The sequence below is a fragment of the Paroedura picta genome, chromosome 4 (genome assembly GCF_049243985.1).
Source record: "Paroedura picta isolate Pp20150507F chromosome 4, Ppicta_v3.0, whole genome shotgun sequence".
Classification (NCBI taxonomy): domain Eukaryota; kingdom Metazoa; phylum Chordata; class Lepidosauria; order Squamata; family Gekkonidae; genus Paroedura; species Paroedura picta.
In genome coordinates, this window is record NC_135372.1 from 144,649,061 (window position 1) to 144,672,642 (window position 23,582).

Consider the following 23,582-nt stretch of genomic DNA (forward strand, 5'->3'; position numbering starts at 1 on the left):
TTCTCTACCCTCCCAAAGATTAGCAGGTGAGGCTCCGACAGCACCTGAGACCTCTCCATCCGGACAGGTGAGTAGCATAATTTCCCAGAGAACTTTCTGGGCTACTAATTCCAGTTTCTCAGATTTGGATATGCCAGGCTTTCATAAGCCCTTCTGGCTTGTAATTTTCTACTCTGTGTTGTGAGCTCCAAGTAGCACATGGATTCCCATCCAATTGACTACTCTGGAGTGATAAATTTGATCCTGAAAGGCATTTTAAGAAGAAAAATGTTTTGGGAGACATTTCTTAAGAACCTCATGAAGATACATTTACCTTTGATTTCGGAAGTGTAGTTGTGTTGTGTCAAGTGACAACAGTTGTGTCAAGTGACAGCATTAACTGAGACCACAAGATGGAAGAAACCCTTGGCAACCTGCAAGCTATGCCCCTAAAGGCCTCTGTGATGTTTGTGGGGATTTGGGGTTGGGGTTGGGAGATGATCTGGCCCAGAAACTCAAGGCTATGGAATATCTTGGTCAGGAGCCCTTCAAATTTTCCACTTAAGCGTTCAACAACTCCATTTTGGGGGATCCAGCATTAAGAGCAGCAACTTCTAATCTGGCAAGCCGGGTGTGATTCCCCACTCCTCCTCCACGTGCGGCCAGCTGGGTGACCTTGGGCTAGTCACAGGCCTGCTAGAGCTGTTCCAGCCCCACTTACCTCGCAGGGTGTCTGGAATGAACTGCTGCATTCTTGAAGGGGAGAAGGGCCACTAAGGCAGTCCACGGTTGCTACACAGAAGCAGGCCAAGCACCCCTGTTCCTTCCTGCCTTGAACACCCTGTGGGGTCACCATAAGCCAGTTACGATTCCGCTGCACTTTCCGCCACCCTCTGCCCCTTCTGCAGTTCTCCAGGCAGACTGAAGAGAGGCTGCGCAGGGGCATGGCAGGGGCCAAATGCCACTCGGAGCAAAAGATTGTCACAGGGGACTTGCAGCCAGTCAGTGGTTGACCGTTCCCCGTGGCAGCTGAATTCAGAAGCTCCAGCTGAGATTAGGACCGTGACATGGAGGAAGGAGAAAATCCTGTGTCACTCCACCCTTGGGCTGTTCTCAAGAACTTTTAGGGCTGCAGTGATTGTGTGTATTAAACATACACAGAACACCTGGCCCCTGTCTAAGGAGGTGGGGAGCTTGCCCTCACTGGCGGTCTTCAAGCAGCGGCTGGACTGATCCTTCTCCTGGATGCTTGAGGCTGATCCTGCACTGAGCAGGGGGTGGGACTAGATGGCCTCTGTGGCCCCTTCCCACTCTAGGATTCTAGGAGTCTAGTTCAGCAGGGGAAGGGGCTGCCTAAGGAGGTGGGGAGCTCCCCCTCACTGGCCGTCTTCAAGCAGCGGCTGGAAAGATCCTTCTCCTGGATGCTTGAGGCTCATCCTGCACTGAGCAGGGGGTGGGACTAGATGGCCTCCATGGCCCCTTCTCACTCTGTGATCCTAAGCCCTCATGAAGGCAACTGTCCTTTTTTTTTCATTCAGTAACTAGATGATCATATTGCATGGCCAAATGTGATGGAAGCTGCATGGCATTGTTTGATAGGTTTACCTAGAATGCGCCAGGTAATTTTTTTTCTCCAAAAGGCCATTACGTTGGCTTCTGAATAATTTATATTTAGGCCCTTTTCCTCGCAAGAAGTGCCCAATTTGTTCAGTAGCCTTTTAAGGACAATTCTCATTTGTGAGATTAGGTTCATGTCATCTGTAGAAAGTAAAATGGATACTTTCGATTGGCTTTGGGTTTATATTTGGTTTATATTGATTCATATTTGGGTCCCTCTCATTTTTGCCCTGCCTCATTTATGTAAAGATTAAAGAACAAGTGAGCCAAAATGCAGCCCTGCTTGACCCCCTTCTCAACTGGGATTTCGGTAGTCAGGGACCCTGACAGACCCCCCTTCACGGTGACAGATATTTTCAGATGGAGTTACCTTATGAGGTAGATGAGACATTTATCTATATTTTGTTTTTACGATTTCGCCCAGAATCTGTCCCTGCCTATTGAATCGAACGCTGATGTGAGATCGATGTAAGCCACGTAATGAGCTTGCTTAGGTCCGTTAATAGTATTTTATATTGTGATATTAATCTTTGCAGCTGTGTTACACTACACTTTGCATTATCTTTCCTAACAATCCGCAACCACTCTGCTGGGTTTTTAAAAAAGCATTTTACAATCCTGGTCAAGCCAACTATTCTCATAAAGGGCCCCCGGGACATCCACCTGGCCTCAACCAGGGCAAGGGGCTTTTCGGCCCTGACCCCAACCTGGTGGAAGGAGCTCCCGGAAGAGCTACGGGCCCTGCTAGAATTGTCAGCTTTCCGCAGGGGCTCTTCCGCCAGGCATATGGTTGAGGCTAGGGTGGGTCTCGGAGTTACCATCGGTGGATCCCCAACGTGTGTGTCAGGTCAGAGCCCTCCCTCCCAGGGAAAGAGCTTTTGACCCATGTGCTGAACGGGGGTGGAGTGGGGGGTGGAGATTTTTGGAAGTCCTGTCGACTGCCATCTTGTTAATTGTTCATTGTATTAGGGTTCTAACTGTGTTTTTATCATTTTATTGTAAACTCAAGTCAACCAAGTGCAGTGGCATATAAACAAACAAACAAACAAACAAATGTCTAAATAAATAGGGAGCATAGGGGGTCTCCCAAATAAAGGCCTAAGTAGACTGACTTTTCATAATCCCCTATCGCGCCAGATTCCCGTTGAAATGGAGGCTGGTATTAGCTCTGGCAGTGGTGTTGGTTTCCTTTATTATTTCCATCCACCGTCCACCTTTCTCCCTGGCTGGCTGTCCCTTTGGCTGGACACCTGCGTCCCAGCGGCCATAATGTTTCCCTTTCTTCCTGCTCAGATCCTCCTTCCTGGCCTTCTGTGGGTGTGCTGCTTCCAGAGGGCAGAAGCACCATGGGGCTGGATGTCAAGAGTCTACAGCTGGCCTTCCTCTTCTTCTTCTGGGGCTTGGTGGCTTTCTCACAGGGGACCGGCGCTCCTGGGCCTTGTGCGAGAATCTGTACCTGCACCATACTAGCGAGTGAGTGATTCTCTGTTCTCTGGAGGACGAGGGTGGCGATGAACAGACTCAAGGTCTCTCTCAGCTGACCTGCGGATTCAGCTATGCTTTTGCTGCCCATACAAGAGCATGGAATGAGCCAGGAATTCCCAGAGATGAAGGGAGGACTCAGGTGGGAAAGAACTTAGGGTGGGGTAGAGCTCAGCAGGAAGGTGACGTCATGTCCTGTGATGTCACATCTGGGACAAAAGTCTCCTCTCTTCCTTCTGAGGTCAACTTCTCCTGCCTTGCATCCCTCTCCCCCACCTTTCAATCCAAGCTGACACCCTTTGTTGGCTTTTGGATACGTTTTCTGCATCTTACCCCAGCCCTTGGCTCCCAGATATTTGTGTCACTCTTCACAGGTGCCAATCAGTCTCAAAAAACCCTCTTCATCTTTAGTTTTAATCTGTCGTCAGGAGAGAAATTGACTGTGAAAACTCTCAGGATAGGACTGCGAATTCAGGATTGAGAAATTCCTTTAGATTTAGGGGTGGAGCCTGGGGATGGGGGAGTTTAGGAAGGGGAGAGTTCCCCACATGGTCTAATGCCATAGACTCCAACCTTCAAGGTAGGCATTTCCTCCAAGGGAACTGAGCTTTGTAGTCCGGAGATCAGTAATTCCAGGAGATCTCCAGGGCCCACCTGGAGCTTGGCAACCCTCTCTCAGAAGGATGCCAGCCACCACCAGTCCCGTACATCTCTCATTCCCCAGCTGGCTTCTGGGGACTGTTGGTAGGGCTGCCTCTGCTGAGTCCTCCTTCAGAGGCTGAAGCAGGACTGCCCCTTTTGACTGATATGGACCAAAGCTTGAAGGCTGTCAGTAGTCGTGTGACATTTGAGACCAGTGATACCATCAAAAATGCTTGATTCTGGGTACATGGTTCCTTGTGCATGCACACCAGCCTAAATCAAACTTTGATCTCAAAAGTGCACTGGACTTTGTTTGATTGCTTCAGACCAACGTGGTGACCCTCTTGATTCTCTCCATGGCACACGAGAGCTTAAGACCAACTTTGTTGGTCTTACAATAAAATCAGAGTCCAGTAGCACCTTTAAGACCAACAAAGATTTAATCAAGGCGTGAGCTTTCGAGTGCAAGCACCTTTCGTCAGACTTTGCTTTGTTGGTCTTAAAGATGCTCCCGATCTCAAACATTTCTCTGTTGCTTCAGACCAACATGGAGAGACACCTGAATCTAACAATATTCTGCTTGTTTAGCAAACCTGGCAATAGACACAGAGAACAGCATCCATTTCTTAAAGGTATAGATGTTGCTTCTTTTGTGGAAGGATATCCCCCCTCCCCCCCATTTTGGTTGTTTAGATTTCAAATTTTGAAATGTGTGTGGGACGTCTCTCAGGTTTGCATATCAGAATGATCTGTTTTTTCTGTTCATGGGACCAATTTCTGGATTTATGTATCTGCAGTTGAGGCGCTGTTACGAATGACATATCTCGATAGTGCAGATATAAATTTGGACTGAAAGATCAGGAGGAGGCAGAGGGAGTAGAAGGACAACATGGGAAGGAAAGAGGCCTGCTATAGCTCTCAGAAGCTAAGCAGGATCCGTAGATGGATGGGAGACCACCAAGGAAGACTCCTCAGAGGCTGGTCCCGATGAGTCCTCCTTTAATGGATAAAACAGCCCTGGAAAGAGCCCTGCCCCCTTTTGCTACTTTTGACTGCCATGAACCAAGGCTTGAAGGCTGTCAATGATATTCTGAAGTTTGAGTCCTGTGGCACCTTTAAGGCCAACAAAATTAAATTCTGAGCATAAGCTTTCTTGTGCGTGCATGCTTGTCATAGGTTGGTTGCAGTTTAGCCATACAAGGCCTGGCCCATAGTGCGTAAAGGGAAGGAGTGGTCACTGCTTTTTCATAGCTCTCCCTGTCCTGAGGAGCTCCCGACTGACCCATGACCCTCGGTCTTTGCAGCGGCCAAGCACTCTATGGCAGACAGCCACATCCTCGACGAACTGGCCGAGGCAGCCACGAAGAACCAGGGCAGCAACAAAGCCATCAAAGGCATCAAAGGGTGAGACGATTCTCCTGCAAGAGAGAACTCGCAGGAAAACACAGCAGAGAAACCTGGGGCATGTTTGACGGGAGTGGCTCTGCTGGAAATGCGAATTGACACAGAGAGGGATTAAAATGTGGGGTTGGCTGTCAGGGGGGGGGCAGTGATGGCCACAGGAAGAAAGAACGATAAAGGGATGGGACAGATTCATGGAGGAGAAATCGATTTGAGAGAGCCTCCACATTCAGAGGCACTAATCCTGTGAATCTCGGAGCCAGGAAGCAGCATCAGAGGAAGGCCTTGGCCTTAAGGCCAAACAGTGACCAGTGTCTTTGCCATGAATTGGGTTTGGGGCTTGCCTACAACCCTGCTGGCCAGATCTACCCTCTCAGCTAGCTTCGCCGGCCTCCAGGGGAGGCATGGAATCCTCTTGGAATTCAGGTTGAGCTCCAGGTGAGAGAGACCAGTTGCCCTGTGGAAAATGGCAGGTCCGCAGGGTGGATCACATCCCTCCCCTCCCCAAACTCTCCCCTCCCCAGGCTCCATCCCCAATCCCCAGGAATTTCCCAACCCAGAGCTGGAACCTTCCATGACTGAGCGTGTTGCCAACTCCATTCTGTAGGGGGTTGGACTAGATGACCCGTGGGACCCTTCAAACACAATGATTCTGAAGGCATGAATCTGGAGAATCAAAGAGTTGGAAGGGACCACCAGGGTTGTCTAGGCCAGGGGTAGTCAACCTGTGGTCCTCCAGATGTTCATGGACTACAATTCCCATGAGCCCCTGCCAGCAAACGCTGGCAGGGGCTCATGGGAATTGTAGTCCATGAACATCTGGAGGACCACAGGTTGACTACCCCTGATCTAGTCCCTGCCAGGGTTTCTGGTGCTTCATATTTTTGGGATTAAGAAAGATTAGTTCCCCATTCCTACAGCTGCTCAGGCCCTAACCCATCCTAGCTCGCCATGCACTGGACGCATTCATGTGGAGCCTCAAGATGAGGTTGCTTTTTACTGAATCAGCCCCCCAGTCCAGGTCAGGACTATCTACTCAGATTGGCAGCTGCTCTCCAGGGTCTCAGGTGGGAGTCTTTCCTGTCACCTCTTGCCTCCTCTTTTAACTGGAGGTGCCGGGGATTGAACCTGGGACCTCCTGCCTGCCAAGCAGAGGCTCTGCCACTGAGCCAGGGTCTCAGGCCAAGGTCTCTCCCATCCCCCCCCTGCCTGGTCCTTTTCACTGGAGATGTCGGGGACTGAACCTGGGACCTTCTGCCTGCCAAGCAGAGGCTCTGCCACTGAGCCAGGGTCTCAGGTCAAGGTCTCTCCCATCCCCTCCTGCCTGGTCCTTTTAACTGGAGATGCCGGGGATTGAACCTGGGACCTTCTGCCTGCCAAGCAGGGGCTCTGCCACTGAGCCAGGGTCTCAGGTCAAGGTCTCTCCCATCCCCTCCTGCCTGGTCCTTTTAACTGGAGATGCTGCCGGGGATTGAACCTGGGACCTTCTGCCTGCCAAGCAGAGGCTCTGCCACTGAGCCAGGTTCTCAGGTCAAGGTCTCTCCCATCCCTTCCTGCCTGGTCCTTTTAACTGGAGGTGCCGGGGATTGAACCTGGGACCTTCTGCCTGCCAAGCAAAGGCTCTGCCACTGAGCCAGGGTCTTACGTCAAGGTCTCTCCCATCCCCTCCTGCCTGGTCCTTTTAACTGGAGGTGCTGGGGATTGAACCTGGGACCTTCTGCCTGCCAAGCAGAGGCTCTGCCATGGAGCTCTTTGGGTCAATGCCAGATTTCTTTGTCTCGCAGGCTGAAAGTGAAAGATGTTCGACCTCCTAACATCACTCTGTGCTACGTGGAGAAAGTGGGGCTGTCTCTGAGAGTGGTGACACAGATCACCATTGCTGGGAAAAGGTGAGTTTTCAGACAGGTCCACGGGGCAGTCCAGGGCTTCCCAACAGGCCGCTGCCTTTGCACTCCCTCCCTCCGCCCTTCCGGGGCATCGCTGAGTTCTCTCGGGTTTTTCCCCAGCCTGCGCGCTCACTCCGGCCTTAACTGCCTCATTTCTCCTTCCCTGTCCTCCTCAAGCCTGCCTGGTTTTTTAAAATTCTTTTTGTTTTATCTATAATACTATATAGAAAACGAAAGTTAGAATAGATAAAGAGACACAAACGCCTGCCAGTTAATGAACGTGGGGACATGTCACTTGTGGGGGAAGGGCCTGGCAGGGTGGCATCACTTCCAGAGCTCCTCGAAGCATGAAAAATGATTGCAGGGGCTCCTCCGTCGTCACGAGGTTGAAAAAGACTGTGCTGGAGAATGATGTATAAACATCATTCAAGAAGGACGTAGATAAAATTGAAAGGGTACAGAGGAGAGCGACGAAGATGATCTGGGGCCAAGGGACCAAGCCCTATGAAGAGAGGTTGAGGGACTTGGGAATGTTCACCCTGGAGAAAAGGAGGTTGAGAGGGGACATGACAGCCCTCTTTAAGTATTTGAAAGGTTGTCACTTGGAGGAGGGCAGGATGCTGTTTCTGCTGGCTGCAGAGGAGAGGACACCCAGTAATGGGTTTAAACTTCAAGTACAACGATATAGGCTAGATATCAGGAAAAAGTTTTTCTCAGTCAGAGTAGCTCAGCAGTGGAATAGGCTGCCTAAGGAGGTGGTGAGCTCCCCCTCACTGGCAGTCTTCAAGCAAAGGGTGGATACACACTTTTCTTGGATGCTTTAGGGTGCTCTGGGCTAATCCTGCATTGAGCAAGGGGTTGGACTAGATGGCCTGTATAGCCCCTTCCAACTCTATGATTCTATGATTCTAACAGAAAACTCTAAACATATGATAAGTCAGTCTTAGGGACAGTCTTGACCTCTCTGCCTTGTAGTTGGCCTTCCAGGGGAACTGGTTAGCCCGAGTGTGAGACCAGATTTGGGACTAGAGGGACCCCTGGCCTGACCCAGCAGGGCTCTTCTGATGTTCTCATAAAGGCCTCGGCCTCCCTGCCCTGTTGGAACTGGTTGGCCACTTAGTGAGACACGATGCTGGACTAGATGGACTATTGGTCTGATCCAGCAAGACTATTGAATTCTTAAATCTCCAGGAAGATCAGAAAAACAGGGGCCATGTCACTGTGGCCGTGACCTTGCCACTGAACAGGCCTGCTTTGACTTTGCATACGCTGGCAGGGGCTCATAGGAAGTTTAGTCGATGGACATCTGGAGAGCCACAGTCTGGCCACTCCTGCTCTATGGCATCACAGTAGACGCCCCTGGAAGCCACCTTGAGCCAAGAGGGATGCAAGGTACAAACATTTTAATAAACAGAAGTCCTTTACTGTCCTTCGTCACAATGCCCTACCCTCTGCTTACTTGAGTGGGAAATTTGATGGACTCCCTCTCGAGGAATGGTTCTGTATTTGCAATGAGGGTCAAGTAGAGACCACAGAACACGTCTTATTTGAGTGCAAGCTGTATGATCATATTCGCACCGGTGCATTAGTACCAATGCTTATAGAATGCCCTCGCGGCCTGAGAAAGCATCGCCTGCAACTATTGCTATCGGATTCAAATGCTTTGTTAACTAGCCAAGTAGCAAAATTTGTGTGTCTAGCTTTAAGAACCAGGGAAGATTGGGTCACTGATGGGCGGCCATTCTAACTTTGCCGAGAGGTCCACAGAACACCCTATGCTTTTTGTAGCTTTTATGGTACGTCTCTTAATCTTGTTTTTTTATTTTATATTTTAACAGTTTTAATAGTTTTACTGCTTTCCTGTCTCATTTTGTTTGTGTAAAATATTCAGTGGTATTTAATGCTTTTTTAAAATGTTGACTTTTATGGTTTAAAAGTTATTAAGTTTACTGCTGATGCATTTCTAACCTTTCTTTATGTATTACCTTCCCTTTTTATAAATTGCTATTGTATAGTAGTGCATCTGAAATTTTGGTCTAAATCAGGGGTGGGCAAACTGTGGCCCTCCAGATGTCCGTGGACTACAATTCCCATTGCTGGCAGGGGCTCATGGGAACTGTAGTCCATGGACATCTGGAGGGCCACAGTTTGCTCACCCCTGATTTAGCTCATGGGAATTGTAGTCCAGGGACATCTGGAGGGCCACAGTTTGCCCACCCCTGATTTAGCTCATGGGAATTGTAGCCCAGGGACATCTGGAGGGCCACAGTTTGCCCACCCCTGATTTAGCTCATGGGAATTGTAGTCCAGGGACATCTGGAGGGCCACAGTTTGCCCACCCCTGGTCTAAATGACTGTAGAATAAAGATTGATTGATAATAAACAGAACTCCGTGGGGAAGAAATAGCCCAGCCGCTGGGCCACCCATGACTGTGGTTTCTTTTGCACAGCTTTATCGGGGGCACGATGGAAATCACAGTGAAGTCCGCCATGATAACCATAAGCATCATGATTGTGAAGAATGGGAAAATCCATTTTGAGGTGACAAAGTGCAGCGTAGAACTGCTTAGCTGCAAAACCAACCTTCCCAGCAGGTGAGCCCTGGATGGAGGCCCCCACCCACGTGGAAGAGCTTGGTACGACTGCTGACTGAGGACCAGTTTTGGGAGTCCGATGGGGACCCCTTTGTCTTGGCAGCACATTTCCTGGGCTGGTAAATCGCGGGTTTGTGTGTGTGTGTGTGTGCAACATCAACTACTTTGGTTGCGGGAGAGGGGGACCCAAAACGCAAGGTGAAAGGTCCCGCTTTGATGCCAGGGTGTCACGAAAGCCAGCTGACTCTTACCCCTGGGAGGAAAGCAGAGAGGTCTGGGGGAAAGTCATCCGTGCTGCCTGTAGGAGTGAGAGAGAAGGACAATGTGGCTTCTCATGGCCTGGGTTTGAGACGCAAGGGATCGGAATTCCACTAAAGAAAACAAGCAGGAAGAACTAGAAGTCCATCTGACGGAGAGGCTGATTCTGAGAAGGCTCAAGGGGGTGGCAGGTGACAGTGGGTGAGCGAGAGGGGTGTGAGTGTCCTGCACAGTGCAGGGGGTTGGACTGGATGACCCAGGAGGTCCCTTCCCACACTGTGATTCCATGAGGTAACGGAGAGGGGGATCTGAGGATGGGATGTAATTCTAGTTGCTCTTCTCTGAACATCTGTTGCATGAATCTGATTTGGGTGGCTGAGGCCTCCTTCTCCTCATTCTTGTGCTTGCTTCTTCCTTTTCCCCAGTATGCTTCCAAAGATAGTGAACAAGTTTTTGAACTCTACCCTTGGGAAAGTCTTGCCTGGCATGGTAAGTCTCATGGGATTGTCTACGTGTTGGCCAAGGGAAGCTCACGTGCTTATAAGGCCTCCAGATCAGGGGTAGTCAACCTGTGGTCCTCCAGATGTTCATGGACTACAATTCCTGGGCCCTGGGAACTGCAGTCCATGAACATCGGGAGGACCACAGGTTGACTACCCCTGCTCTAGATCCTCCAGTGACTCCCCCTCCCTCCTTCCCATCTCCAAGCAGCGGCTGGACAGATCCTTCTCCTGGATGCTGGAGGCTGATCCTGCACTGAGCAGGGGCTGGACTAGATGGCCTGCATGGCTCCTTCCCACTCTAGGATTCTAGGAGTCTAGTTCAGCAGTGGAAGGGGCTGCCTAAGGAGGTGGGGAGCTCCCCCTCACTGGCCGTCTTCAAGCAGCGGCTGGACAGATCCTTCTCCTGAATGCTGGAGGCTGACCCTGCACTGAGCAGGGGGTGGGACTAGATGGCCTTCATGACCCCTTCCCACTCTAGGATTCTGTGAGTCTAGTTCAGCAGTGGAAGGGGCTGCCTAAGGAGGTGGGGAGCTCCCCCTCACTGGCCCTCTTCAAGCAGTGGCTGGACAGATCCTTCTCCTGGATGCTTGAGGCTGATCCTGCACTGAGCAGGGGGTGGGACTAGATGGCCTTCATGACCCCTTCCCTCTCTAGGATTCTGTGAGTCTAGTTCAGCAGTGGAAGGGGCTGCCTAAGGAGGTGGGGAGCTCCCCCTCACTGGCCGTCTTCAAGCAGCGGCTGGACAGATCCTTCTCCTGGATGCTGGAGGCTGATCCTGCACTGAGCAGGGGGTGGGACTAGATGGCCTTCATGGTCCCTTCCCACTCTAGGATTCTAGGAGTCTAGTTCAGCAGTGGGATGGGCTGCCTAAGGAGGTGGGGAGCTCCCCCTCACTGGCCGTCTTCAAGCAGTGGCTGGACAGATCCTTCTCTTCGATGCTTGAGGCTGATCCTGCACTGAGCAGGGGGTGGGACTAGATGGCCTTCATGGTCCCTTCCCACTCTAGGATTCTAGGAGTCTAGTTCAGCAGTGGAAGGGGCTGCCTAAGGAGGTGGGGAGCTCCCCCTCACTGGCCGTCTTCAAGCAGTGGCTGGACAGATCCTTCTCCTCGATGCTTGAGGCTGATCCTGCACTGAGCAGGGGGTGGGACTAGATGGCCTGCATGGCCCCTTCCCTCTCTAGGATTCTAGGAGTCTAGTTCAGCAGTGGAAGGGGCTGCCTAAGGAGGTGGGGAGCACCCCCTCACTGGCCGTCTTCAAGCAGCGGCTGGACAGATCCTTCTCCTGGATGCCTGAGGCTGATCCAACCCAGAGCAGGGGGTGGGACTGGATGCCCTGTATGCATTAGCAGAGAAAGATTCAGCGCTTCTGGGCCCTGGGAGCTTTGCTGCACCACCTCAGGCTAGCCTTCTTCTCCCTTCTGTTCCAGATGTGCCCAGCTGCAGACAAAGTGGTGGGAGAAATGGAGAAAAAAATGGAAAACCACTGGGGTAAGTTCTCCCCTTGTGATCTCTCTGGCCATAGATACCTCTGCCTGGGCTGTTAAAGACCTGTGACCTCATATGAGCAGGCCCGCTTTTACTTGGCAAGTTTTGTTGTCTTGTCCACCCCATTCCCTGGCTGGCTGTGAACTCCAAGAGGACTTGGTCGCTGTAGAGGGCGGCCTGCTGGGAGGACCGGGACCTTCAGCTTCCTTTTCCTTCTTGAAGCCTTGCCTATGTGTCTGGCACAGCCCAGCATGTGAGCAACATGGGGACCATGTCCCGTAGGGCACACCCTGCCCCCTGAAGAGTAGCTGCTTGCCAAGCCCCCTCCCCTCACCCTGGGTCTTCCCCTTGCGCTGGGCTAGTGTTTCCACGCTAGGGGAGCTCTACATGGACCAGAGAAACACTGCCACCTGCAAATTTAGAAATAATTTATTACAAGAACAAGGTTTATAAGCGTATCTTTAACACAGCACATATGTGCTTTAGTATGCTTTGGGCTGCGTTGAGCAGGGGGTTGGACTAGATGGCCTGTATGGCCCCTTCCAACTCTATGATTCTGTGATTCTGAAAAGAGCAAAAATAAATTGAATGAACTGCAACCCTTCTGTTCCTGTAATAAAATATACCTGATTTGATGATAAAGTAGAGTAGGTGTCTTATTTAGCAGGTTACAAGTTCTTAGTGGATATTCATCGGCTCACCTGGCAGGTACACAGAATCCTAGAGTTGGAAGGGACCTCCAGGGTCATCTACAACCCCCTGCACGATGCAGGAACTCACAACTACCTGCCCACACACAGTGACCCCAATTTCCCTTCCTAAGCGTCAGCCATCAACAGGAAGAACCGATGAAAACACAACCTGTGCTACCAAGTCCTTCACTTCCCCCCCCAAGACCATGTAGTCTCGCTTCATGTGCTCCACACCCCACTGGGCAGTATCCTTTGTCCCCACATGAATGAGAGGAAAGGACATCTGTCCTTGGGCTTCTCAAGTCTTCCCACCCTTTCTGCAACATCCTTGCGCCAGGTAGACAGCAGACCTCCCGAGACAGGAAGTCCGGTTGACATACTTTGGCGTCTGCTCCTCTCAGTAGGGGGTCCTCAATTACCAGTGTGTATCTCCCAGTCCTAACGCATTGGGGAGCACAAGATCTAGTCCACACATCCACAAGTGCTTGTGAAACATCTTCTGAGCTTCAGGGGAGTTGGGGGAATAGCCCTTGTTCCTGTGGTCCAGAGTCACCATCCGCGGTCAGATCCTGGAAACAATTTCTGAGAACCAAAGGGGCAGAATGTCTCCTTATTTTTCAACACCTCTGGGTAACATTTTCCCATCCGTTGTCCTCTTGTCTTGGGTTCTCCTCTAACTGGTGAGACACCTCTCCCAGTTGCCCTCCAAAAAGTGCTCCATGAGTTCATTAAAAGAACTCTTCACCCTCCTTTTTAGAACAAAGTGTGGGCAGGCGTTCTTCTACTGCCTGCCCCTTCTCCTCCAGGAGCACCACTGACTTGCGCATGGTGCATGTGCATTTAAAGTTACCCTGAGGTCAAAATGCGAACATGCCATGGACAGTGCATGTCACAGCCTCAGGGCCATCGCCAGCCACGCTGCTTCGATCTATTACAGGAATAAGCAGACCTCTTCTGCAAACTCTGGAACACTTACAGACATCCCCAGCTTGATCCACAAGCCAAGAGCCCTTTAACTCTTGCTCTTTGCTGAGCATCAAAGGCTCGTGCCTCTGGCAAGCAAGAGCCTTTTATAGCACAAAGGCCCACCCAGCAGAGGGCGGAGCCAGCAGGCAGCGATTTGCTGCAATCCCCCATCACCCAGGCAAGGAACAGACACACAAAAAACACTCAAACAGCTCCCACTCTCCTTCACACCCTGTAAGAAAGAAAGCAACGCTCACCAGTAGCCCCCAAGCTGGCTCTTTCTCCTTCTCCCTGCCCAGCTGCTAGGACATGGTCCAAGATGGCTGCCCACCTCCTCTCAAACCGGAGCAACCTCTGCCTCTGATGGTCAGCAGATGAAAGAGACCTCCTCCTGGAGCCAGGGGCTCAAAATCACATTCTGTGTCCCACCCACTCTGGGTCATTCCGGGAAGAAGAAACTCTCTTCCCTTCCCAGATCCCTGCCTCCAGGAAGGGGAAGCAGCTGGGAGAATCCCTTAGTCTCCTAGCATTTGAAGGACGAGGAGCACGCGATGAACCTAGCCCCTACCTTCCCTCCAAAGCCCAGAGACCCCCCCCCCCACACTCCATCCCCTGCTTCCCAGGGGTTGTTTAGAAATAGCCAGGGGAAGGGCATCCAGCAGGGTTCTTCTGATGTTCTTGTCTATTGGCCTGCAGCTCCCCAAAGCCAACAGCTGGAAAGCAGAATTAGGGCTGAACATGAGCTGGGAAAAGAGTGAAGAGTTTCCCCCCTCTTTTTACAGTGCCACAGGAGGTCGCCCATCATGGAACGGTCATGTATACCCTGAAGCACATAGAAATAGCCAAGTTTCATGCTACTATATGCTTTGAGGTAAGGCAGTCTCTCTGGGAGTGTGGACTCTGGACTGGGAAACACCGGGAGATTTGGGGATGGACCCTGGGGGAAGGCAGGGGTTACCGAAGGGGGCCTTCTCAGCAGAGTTTACTTCTGTAGATTCCATCCTCCGGAGTCTTGGTCTCTGTCACCTGAAAACCAGCAGTAATTCCAGGAGATCCCCAGGCCTCACCTGCAGGCTGGCAGGACAAACAAACAAATAAATCATACTGGCCGGTCAGAAGCCTTTCTGGGTTAAATCCCAACCTGGGCCCACCAACTTTCTATAAGCCCTTGGCGAGCACCAGGGGAAGTGCTGAAGGGCTGGCGTTGGCAGGTGTCATGGTGCCCAGGGGGAGCCGCTGAATTAGATTTTGGGGCGAGGTCCTGAAGAACGCACCTATTTCTCGACATGGGATGGGACAAGAGGATGATATGTTGGACTCAGAAGAGCCTGAACCCATTCAAAGATCAGACTGTGTTTTCTAATTGCTTCTGTAACCCGAAGACACTCTCTTGTGTCTCCTCTTTCAGCCTGTAATGACACAAGCCAACGGAGAACTTATCGAAATCCCCTCCAGTCCACCCGCCTCAGCTTATTCGCCAGAACTGAATGAGGATAAATCAGAGATCACCATGCCAGTGAATGTCCTGAATGCTTACATGGTGTTCTACAAAGACATTTTGAACATCGATGTGACTCATGACACGGTGAGTGACTGGAACAGCTTTCTAGAACTGGCCGACTGCATCTCAACTTCCTTGACTATCAGAGAACTTCTGCTACAGAGGAGTATTTGTTTAATTAATTGCATTTTTATTCCACCCTCCCTTGCGGCTCAGGGTGGTTTACGGTGAATTCACAGAACAGGCTTGTTAGTTTTTCCTCGTCACAGTCTTTTGCGCAGAACATCACTTGTGGAAGGGCTTCTGCTTGGCATGCAGAAGGTCCCGGGTTCAATCCCCGGCACGTCCGGTCGAAAAGGACCATCCAATTGTAATAGCAGGAGATCTCCAGGTGGCGCCTGGAGGTTGGGAATGTCCATGGACTACAATTCCCAGAAGCCCTTGCAAGCATTCCCAGTTCATGGGAATTGTAGTCCATGAACATCTGGAGAGCCACAGTTGGCCACGCCTGCTTAGAAGCTACCAGGTTTCATCCCAGGGGTGAGTGTTCCTGTGCATGCACCCTCATCGGGTATAGATGTGCTGGCAGGGGCTCATGGGCATTGTAGTCCATGTTTGGCCAGGTCTGCCCCCTTTAACATGAATTTTCTTGCTGTCCCCTTGTCAGGTGGAGGTTGGATATCTGGTGAGCGTGACTGTCGTGAAAGAAAGGGTCCCCACGGTGAGTCCTTGCTTGCAATTCTTCTATGGGTTGATCTTTGGCCGGAATGAACCCAAGAAAAAGCAACTTTCAGAGGAGAGCAGCAACCTCTTGGTCAGCATGGAGAAAGTTTCCAGTGGTTGCTGTGCCGGTCGATAGTGGAGCAGCTAGATTCCCACTGAAGGGAAGCTAATTGGTAACCAGAGGAAAACACCAGTGCAGCTGCCTCAGCACAGGCTGGACATGGGCCCTCCAAGATGATCTTGTGAGGACCCTCCCAGCTGCATTTTGCACCAGCTGCAATTTCCAGGTCAGAGACAAGGGAAGGCCCACATAGAGTGAGTTGCAGAAGTCTAGTATGGAGCTGACAGTTACATGGATCACTGCGGCCAGGTATTCTGGGGACAGGTAGGGTGCTAGTAGCCTAGCTTGGCGCAGGTGAAAGAACACCATTTGGGCTACCTTCATGATCTGAGCCTCCCTAGATAGAGAGGCATCAAAGATCGCCCCCAAATTCCTGGCAGTGGGGACAGCCTTGAGCTCCTCCCCGTCCAGGCAGGGGAAGGCATGCTCCCTGCTCCTGCCCCCTTCTTCCCAGCCACAGGACCTCCATCTTGGAGGGGCTAAGTTTCAGGCGACTTTGCCTGAGCCACCCAGACACTGTTTCCAAACCTCTGGCAAATGTTTCCGGGGGAGAGTTCATCCATCTGTCCATCAGAAAATAGAGCTGGGTGTCATCCACATACTGATGACAGCCCAGTCCAAAGCTCCAGACCAGCGATGCCAGAGGGCGCATATAGATGTTGAAAAGTATTACCCCCTGAGCATAAAGCGCCGGGTAACTCTTCCTCTGCCACCCCCTGTGTCCAGTTATGGAGAAAAGAGACCAGCCACTGTAAGGCCGTCCCCCTAATCCCTGCCCCAGCGAGGTGGTGGGCTAATAACTCGCGGTCGACCGCATCAAATGCGGCTGTCAGATCTAGCACAAGAATCACCAGACTGCCCCAATCCAGCTGGCACCAGAGATCATCTGTCAAGGCGACCAGTGCGGTCTCCACCCCGTGGCCAGGATGGAAGCCCGACTGGTTCTTGCAGAGCAGTTCTCTCAGAGCTCTCTCAGCCTCACCTAGTTTGGTGAGGGGTGGGAAAGGGGGAAATGAGGTGGCCGCTGCTGGTTCTTTGCAGGATCCCCACCGTGTTATTTCCTATGAGTTCCTAAAGAAAAGATGTTTTGCACAGAGGAGGTGGGTGGAACTTCACAGATGTGGCTAGAGGAATAGGAGGAAGCAGGGCTGATAGTGACTGCCCAGGAGTCCTTCTGCCCGTTCCCTCCACTGATTTTACTCCCTTTCCAATTTTCCCACAGCTGGAACTCCAGGAGAGCTACAGTGAGCTGAAGTTTAAAATCAGAAGCACAAGCTCCCCTACGTGGGACTTGGAAGAAGGGTCAGCCACCCTGATTGTTGCTGTCACTGTAGAGTTAGTGGCGAATGCGCAGGAAGACTCCGTGTTCCTCATAAGTCTGGTACATACAACGTGTTTCTCTGCGACAGGCCAGTGGTTCTTGACATCATCTGGACACACATCCCTTGCCTGGCTGCCCCAGGCCCATAGAGGCATGTTGAAGGCAGGGAGGAAGCAAAACAGAGGAGATTCTTGGCCCATCTTCCAAAGGCCCCCCTGCAGGCGGGTGCAGCCTTCCTTTGCATTCAGGGGCCAGGAGGGCAAAGAAAACAACTTTTAATATGCATTCCGGTGTTGAAATCTGACCCGCGAATCTCTGAGGTCCTATTGGGGTTGGCAACTTTCAGCTGGGGCCTGGGTAAAAGGTAAAGGTAAAGGTATCCCCTGTGCAAGCACCGAGTCATATCTGACCCTTGGGGTGACGCCCTCCAGCGTTTTCATGGCAGACTCAATACGGGGTGGTTTGCCAGTGCCTTCCCCAGGCATTACCGTTTACCCCCCAGCAAGCTGGGTACTCATTTTACTGACCTCGGAAGGATGGAAGGCTGAGTCAACCTTGAGCCGGCTGCTGGGATTGAACTCCCAGCCTCATGGGCAAAGCTTTCAGACGGCTGCCTTACCACTCTGCGCCACAAGAGGCTCTTGTGGGGCCTGGGGCTCTCCTGTTATTACAGCTGACCTCCGGGTGACAGAGATCAGTCCCCCTGGAGAAAATGGCTCATGTAGAGGGTGGACTCTGTGGCCTTGGACCCCACTAAGGGCCCTCCCCTCCCCTCCCTAAACCCCACCCTCCCCATCCATGGATTGGAAGAAGGGCCTTGGGATTTCCACCTGAGACTCCAAATTTCTCGAGTCAAACTTGTGTCAATTATTTAATTATTGTTTTGACGTTTGATTGTTGTTCAGTGTGACACATCAAAAGGTAGAGAAAACGCCCCCTGGTGTCATTCACCGTAATGTCCAAAACACTGATTTTATTGATCCTGGGTGTTCCCCATGGTGGACCGCTTGCTTACTGGGTGCTCTTCTATTGTTCTGTTGTAGGAGCATAAGATTTCCGTCACGTTCACAGCCACAGATGGAGGGCTCCACATGATAATGGGAGACTGCAGGTACAGCTCAAGGGGCCAAGGGACCAAGCCCTATGAAGATAGGTTGAGGGACTTGGGAATGTTCAGCCTGGAGAAAAGGAGGTTGAGAGGGGACATGATAGCCCTCTTTAAGTACTTGAAAGGTTGTCACTTGGAGGAGGGCAGGATGCTGTTTCTGTCGGCTGCAGAGGAGAGGACGCGCAGTAATGGGTTTAAACTACAAGTACAACGATATAGGCTAGATATCCGGAATAAATTCTTCACAGTCAGAGTAGTTCAGCAGTGGAATAGGCTGCCTAAGGAGGTGGGGAGCTCCCCCTCACTGGCAGTCTTAAAGCAAAGGTTGGATACACACTTTTCTTGGATGCTTTAGGATGCTCTGGGCTGATCCTGCGTAGAGCAGGGGGTTGGACTAGATGGCCTCTATGGCCCCTTCCAACTCTAGGATTCTATGATTCTTGCCTTGGTGCTAAGAAAGGGCGGCCGGTGGCCCAGTTCAAACTACCTTCAGCTACCATTTCAGTGACGGCTTGTTAATGGATTTTTCCCCCCTGTCGTTGCAGACAGACCCATGTTAGTAACTGGCTGCTAGTGGGATTTATTTACCGATTTCTAAAGACCCCCTTTAGTCAGTTTGGCCAGCCACGGTTGGCCAGCTATGGAGGGACTCTGCTTGTTTCTATTTTCTACACTTTTATTTTTCTTCTGAACTGTTGTGGTGTGCTCTTTAAAATGTTCACAGCGCTTCCTGCAAGGCCGCCTGCACACACGCACGCACGCACACACATGCACAAACACCTTTTCCACCACACAATCTTCCGCTGACTTTTTTGGAAGAATTCTAAGTGGAGCTTTAGAGCACTAAACCAGGGATAGTCAAACTGCGGCCCTCCAGATGTCCAGGGACTACAATTCCCAGGAGCCCCCTGCCAGCATTCGCTGGCAGGGGATCATGGGAATTGTAGTCCATGGACATCTGGAGGGCCGCAGTTTGACTACCCCTGCGCTAAACCATTATAGCACTTCAGAGCTGCAGCACAACCATTGAGACTCCTTTAGTCAATGCATCAATTGGAGCAAGACACCTCAATGGTGCAGAGTCAAGCATTGTGGCACTCAAGTTAAAACATTTAAAAAAAACAAACAAACTCCAAGGAAGATTTCATGGTGAAAAGGGCAGGGAGGAAAGCGGCACTCTTTGGAATGACCATGTCACTTCAGAGAGAGCTCATTAACAGAAATAAATTTGCTCTATGCAACCCCCTTTATAGAATCACAGAGTTGGAAGGGACCTCCAGGGTCATCTAGTCCAACCCCCTTCCGAATGCAAGAAACTCACAATTACCTGCCCACCCACAGTGACCCCAATTACATGCCTAGATGAAGAAGAAGAAGAAGAAGAAGAAGAAGAAGAAGAAGAAGAAGAAGAAGAAGAAGAAGAAGAAGAAGAAGAAGAAGAAGAAGAAGAAGAAGAAGAAGAGTTGGTTCTTATATGCCGCTTTTCTCTACCTGAAAGAGGTTCAAAGCGGCTTACAGCCCAGAGGTTTCCCCTGAGAAGCCACCCTGGAAATTCTCTTGGCATTTCCCGTTGTTAGTCATTCTGGGGGTGAGAGAGTTACCGATGGCCTGGGATGCAACTCTTAGAGCTCCCTCAGGTCACAAATGGGCTGCTCCTTTTCTCCTCTTGATGCAGCTGCTTCACAGGGAGCATCAAGGAAGCCTGAAAGCGCATTTTGTAAAAGGAAGCCGAGAGGAGGGGGTCGCCGGGGGGGGGGGCTTTGGGTGGGGCTTCGGTGCTGATTCTTCCTCCTCCTTTTGCAGGCTGGAAAACGTACAGGACAGCTCGTCTACGCTTGGAGCAACTGATGTAAGCTTCATAAATACATTCGATGAATAAGGGTCCAAAGGATGGCAAAATATGGCAAAATAAGCCGTTAGGTGACGTGCTTGGGTCAGCCATTGTGACTTCCTTTCCCCCTCCTTTCTTGCAGCTGGAGTCCCTCGTTGCGTACTTGCTGGATCTTCTAACTCTGACGATTAACCCAGCCCTGGAAAGTAAGATCTCCCTCAGCTTGGCGGTTTCCTTGGCCATGGAAGCTTCCCTCTGCAATGGGCCCCAGGAAAAGCACGGGGAGGGCGGGAGAAGGAAGGGGGGCTTTGCCAGTTTGCAAAACCCCTTCCCATTTCAGCCCAGCATCAAGCCCAGCTTGAGGGCTCCCAGGTCCCCTCTGGCTAGTGGAAGGGGATGGGTGTCTGTGCATGGGGTGGCCATTCGGTTCCTCGAAAAGCCTGCCAGGAGACACGGGTTAAGGGGGGGATGGCAGGTGAGAGGTCAGGGATCTTAGCTTAGGATCTGATTGCCTATGTGTTCTGAGGTAATTCTCCCCTTAAGAACTCACGGTGGACAACAGATCTTAACCATTATAATAAAAGGGAAACAGCCTCCAGGGGGGAGACTGTCCGAGGCTCTCTGGAGCTGTCCGGCCCGGGAATATGGGCCAATCTGGGCACCCAGTAAAGCTGGGCGACCCCAGATCAGGCCGGCCCCCACCAGCCAGCAGCACACAGCTCAACTACCCTCGAGCCCAGACATGTGCTGGCTGAAGACACCGAAGGACCTCCGTCTGCCTGACTGGCCCTCCCTGCGGTGGCTGCCATGCTAAGGGAGCGGTGCTGGAGGCCACAGTCGTGCCCAGGATTTTGTGATTCTAGTTCAGCTGCCTAAGGAGGAAGGGGCTGCCTGAGGAGGTGGGGAGCTCCCCCTCACTGGTGGTCTGCAAGCAGTGGCTGGGCAGATCCTTCTCCTGGATGCTTGAGGCTGATCCTGCACTGAGCAGGGGGTGGGACTAGGTGGCCTGCATGACCCCTTCCCACTCTAGGATTCTAGGAGTCTAGTTCAGCAGGGGAAAGGGCTGCCTAAGAAGGTGGGGAGCTCCCCCTCACTGGCCGTCTCCAAGCAGCGGCTGGACAGATCCTTCTCCTGGATGCTGGAGGCTGATCCTGCACTGAGCAGAGGGTGGGACTAGATGGCCTCCATGGCCCCTTCCCTCTCTAGGATTCTAGGAGTCTAGTTCAGCCATGGAATGGGCTGCCTAAGGAGGTGGGGAGCTCCCCCTCACTGGTGGTCTGCAAGCAGTGGCTGGTCAGATCCTTCTCCTGGATGCTGGAGGCTGATCCTGCACTGAGCAGAGGGTGGGACTAGATGGCCTCCATGGCCCCTTCCCACTCTAGGATTCTAGGAGTCTAGTTCAGCAGTGGAAGGGGCTGCCTGAGGAGGTGGGAGCTCCCCCTCACTGGCGGTCTCCAAGCAGCGGCTGGACAGATCCTTCTCCTGGATGCTTGAGGCTGATCCTGCACTGAGCAGGGGGTGGGACTAGATGGCCTGCATGGCCCCTTCCCACTCTAGGATTCTAGGAGTCTAGTTCAGCAGTGGAAGGGGCTGCCTCAGGAGGTGGGGAGCTCCCCCTCACTGGCCGTCTTCAAGCAGTGGCTGCACAGATCCTTCTCCTGGATGCTTGAGGCTGATCCTGCACTGAGCAGGGGGTGGGACTAGATGGCCTGCATGGCCCCTTCCCACTCTGGGATTCTAGGAGTCTAGTTCAACAGTGGAAGGGGCTGCCTAAGGAGGTGGGGAGCTCCCCCTCACTGGCCGTCTTCTAGCAGAGGCTGGACAGATCCTTCTCCTGGCTGCTTGAGGCTGATCCTGCACTGAGCAGGGGGTGGACTAGATGGCCTCTGTGGACCCTTCCCACTCTGGGATTCTAGGAGTATAAGTAGCAATTTCCTCAAGGGGGACTGATCACTATTGCCTGGAGATCAGTTCTAATTTGGGGAGACCTCCAAACGTCACCTGAACTTTGGCCGCCCTGCTGTAGCCGCTGACACCTGCCGACTATTCCAAAGATAATGACCATGTTTTGTTTGGCTTCTTTTTTGCCTCTTTCAGAGGCCGTCGGAAGCGGGATACCTATCCCCAGCATGATGGGCTCCGACTATGGAACTGTGGACATTGAAATCCATAAGGTCAGTTGGTCAAACCCAGCATGCTTCCTTGAACTGGGGCCCCATTGGGTGAGGGTCAAAGAACAGTGGGCAAGAGCCAGCTATCGGAGGAGGGGGCAACTATGAGTGCAGGCCGCTTTGTGATTGGATAAACAGGTGGAGTGGGGCTCGAGGCAGCTGGTGGGGCCAACAGGGGCAAGCAGAACTGGGCCACCTTTCCCCTTCCCACCAGGGGAAATATTAGATCTTAAAAACTGAGCAACCCACTAGCTTATTTATGGGAGCACTATTCTTATTAGTAGAATTACGGACAACTGCACCGCAGTTTATTCCCAGAACCCCCCTGGCACAAGAAAGGGAAACAAATTCAACAAGCTCCTAAGTTTTTAATGTTCACTGTTGTACTGTCTAATGTTTGTTTTTAAAATGTTAAGTGCCAATGTTCAAAACCTGTTACGGCAGCAGTTGGAAGCTGCCCCGAGCCCTCTGAGGAGGGCAGCACATAATTTGGATACAGGAAAGAGATAATTAAGGTTGGGGATGGAGCCGGAGGGGGACAGAGACGGAAGGAGCAGCACAACGACATCTTCTCCGGGGGAACGGATCTCCGTGGTCTGGGGATGAACTGGAATTGGGGGGGGGGGGCAGGTCCCACCTGGGAGTTCCTAGCAGACTGTCTCCTGTTGGGAATTTTGGGCATTCCCCATGCAGGCCTTATCAGGAGATGTTTGCCATAATACCCGCCAAAGCAGCATATGAAGGAAAGGTCCTCCTGTGCTTGATCCAGAGAAGGGGTAGTCAAACTGCGGCCCTCCAGATGTCCATGGACTACAATTCCCAGGAGCCCCTGCCAGCGAACGCTGGCAGGGGCTCCTGGGAATTGTAGTCCATGGACATCTGGAGGGCCGCAGTTTGACTACCCCTGATCCAGAGAGTCTCTGTACAGGGATTTTGTGCCGGTCTCTCTAGCCCAGCGGCTGAGGTCTCTACGACACCTCCTGTCTCATCATGTGCCCACCGTCATTTTTCATTCTCCCCAGAACACGCTGCGAGCGGTCGTGAGCTCAGACTGCACGATAGACACTGAGATGCCTCCGTTACCACTGTGAGGAGGAGTTCAAGGACACGGCGGGGCCAGAAATATGAACTTCCTGCGAATCACCAGCATCCCAACTGAGGTCAAGGTGAAGCCAGACCACCTGACCGAAACGTTCGGACTCCTTGAGAAGAAATCACCAGATAGCACCCGGGGTCCTGGTGGGCATTGCTTGGAGGGCCCTCCCAGCCCCTCTCTGTCTGAGTCACTCTTCTCCTTCCA

At 51.9% G+C, this 23,582-nt stretch overlaps 1 protein-coding gene across 1 annotated transcript; it reads left to right on the forward strand.

Annotated features, from left to right (window-relative positions):
- Nucleotides 1-23,582, forward strand: LOC143836691 (BPI fold-containing family B member 6-like). The gene is made up of 16 exons (XM_077336235.1): nucleotides 1-67; nucleotides 2,890-3,069; nucleotides 5,025-5,124; nucleotides 6,906-7,010; nucleotides 9,458-9,601; nucleotides 10,240-10,348; nucleotides 11,791-11,851; nucleotides 14,289-14,377; nucleotides 14,915-15,091; nucleotides 15,675-15,728; nucleotides 17,074-17,232; nucleotides 18,216-18,283; nucleotides 20,084-20,129; nucleotides 20,254-20,317; nucleotides 22,209-22,285; nucleotides 23,305-23,582. Exons 2-16 carry the CDS (start codon nucleotides 2,943-2,945, stop codon nucleotides 23,371-23,373), a joined length of 1,449 nt encoding a protein of 482 aa, XP_077192350.1. The 5' UTR covers nucleotides 1-67; nucleotides 2,890-2,942; the 3' UTR covers nucleotides 23,374-23,582.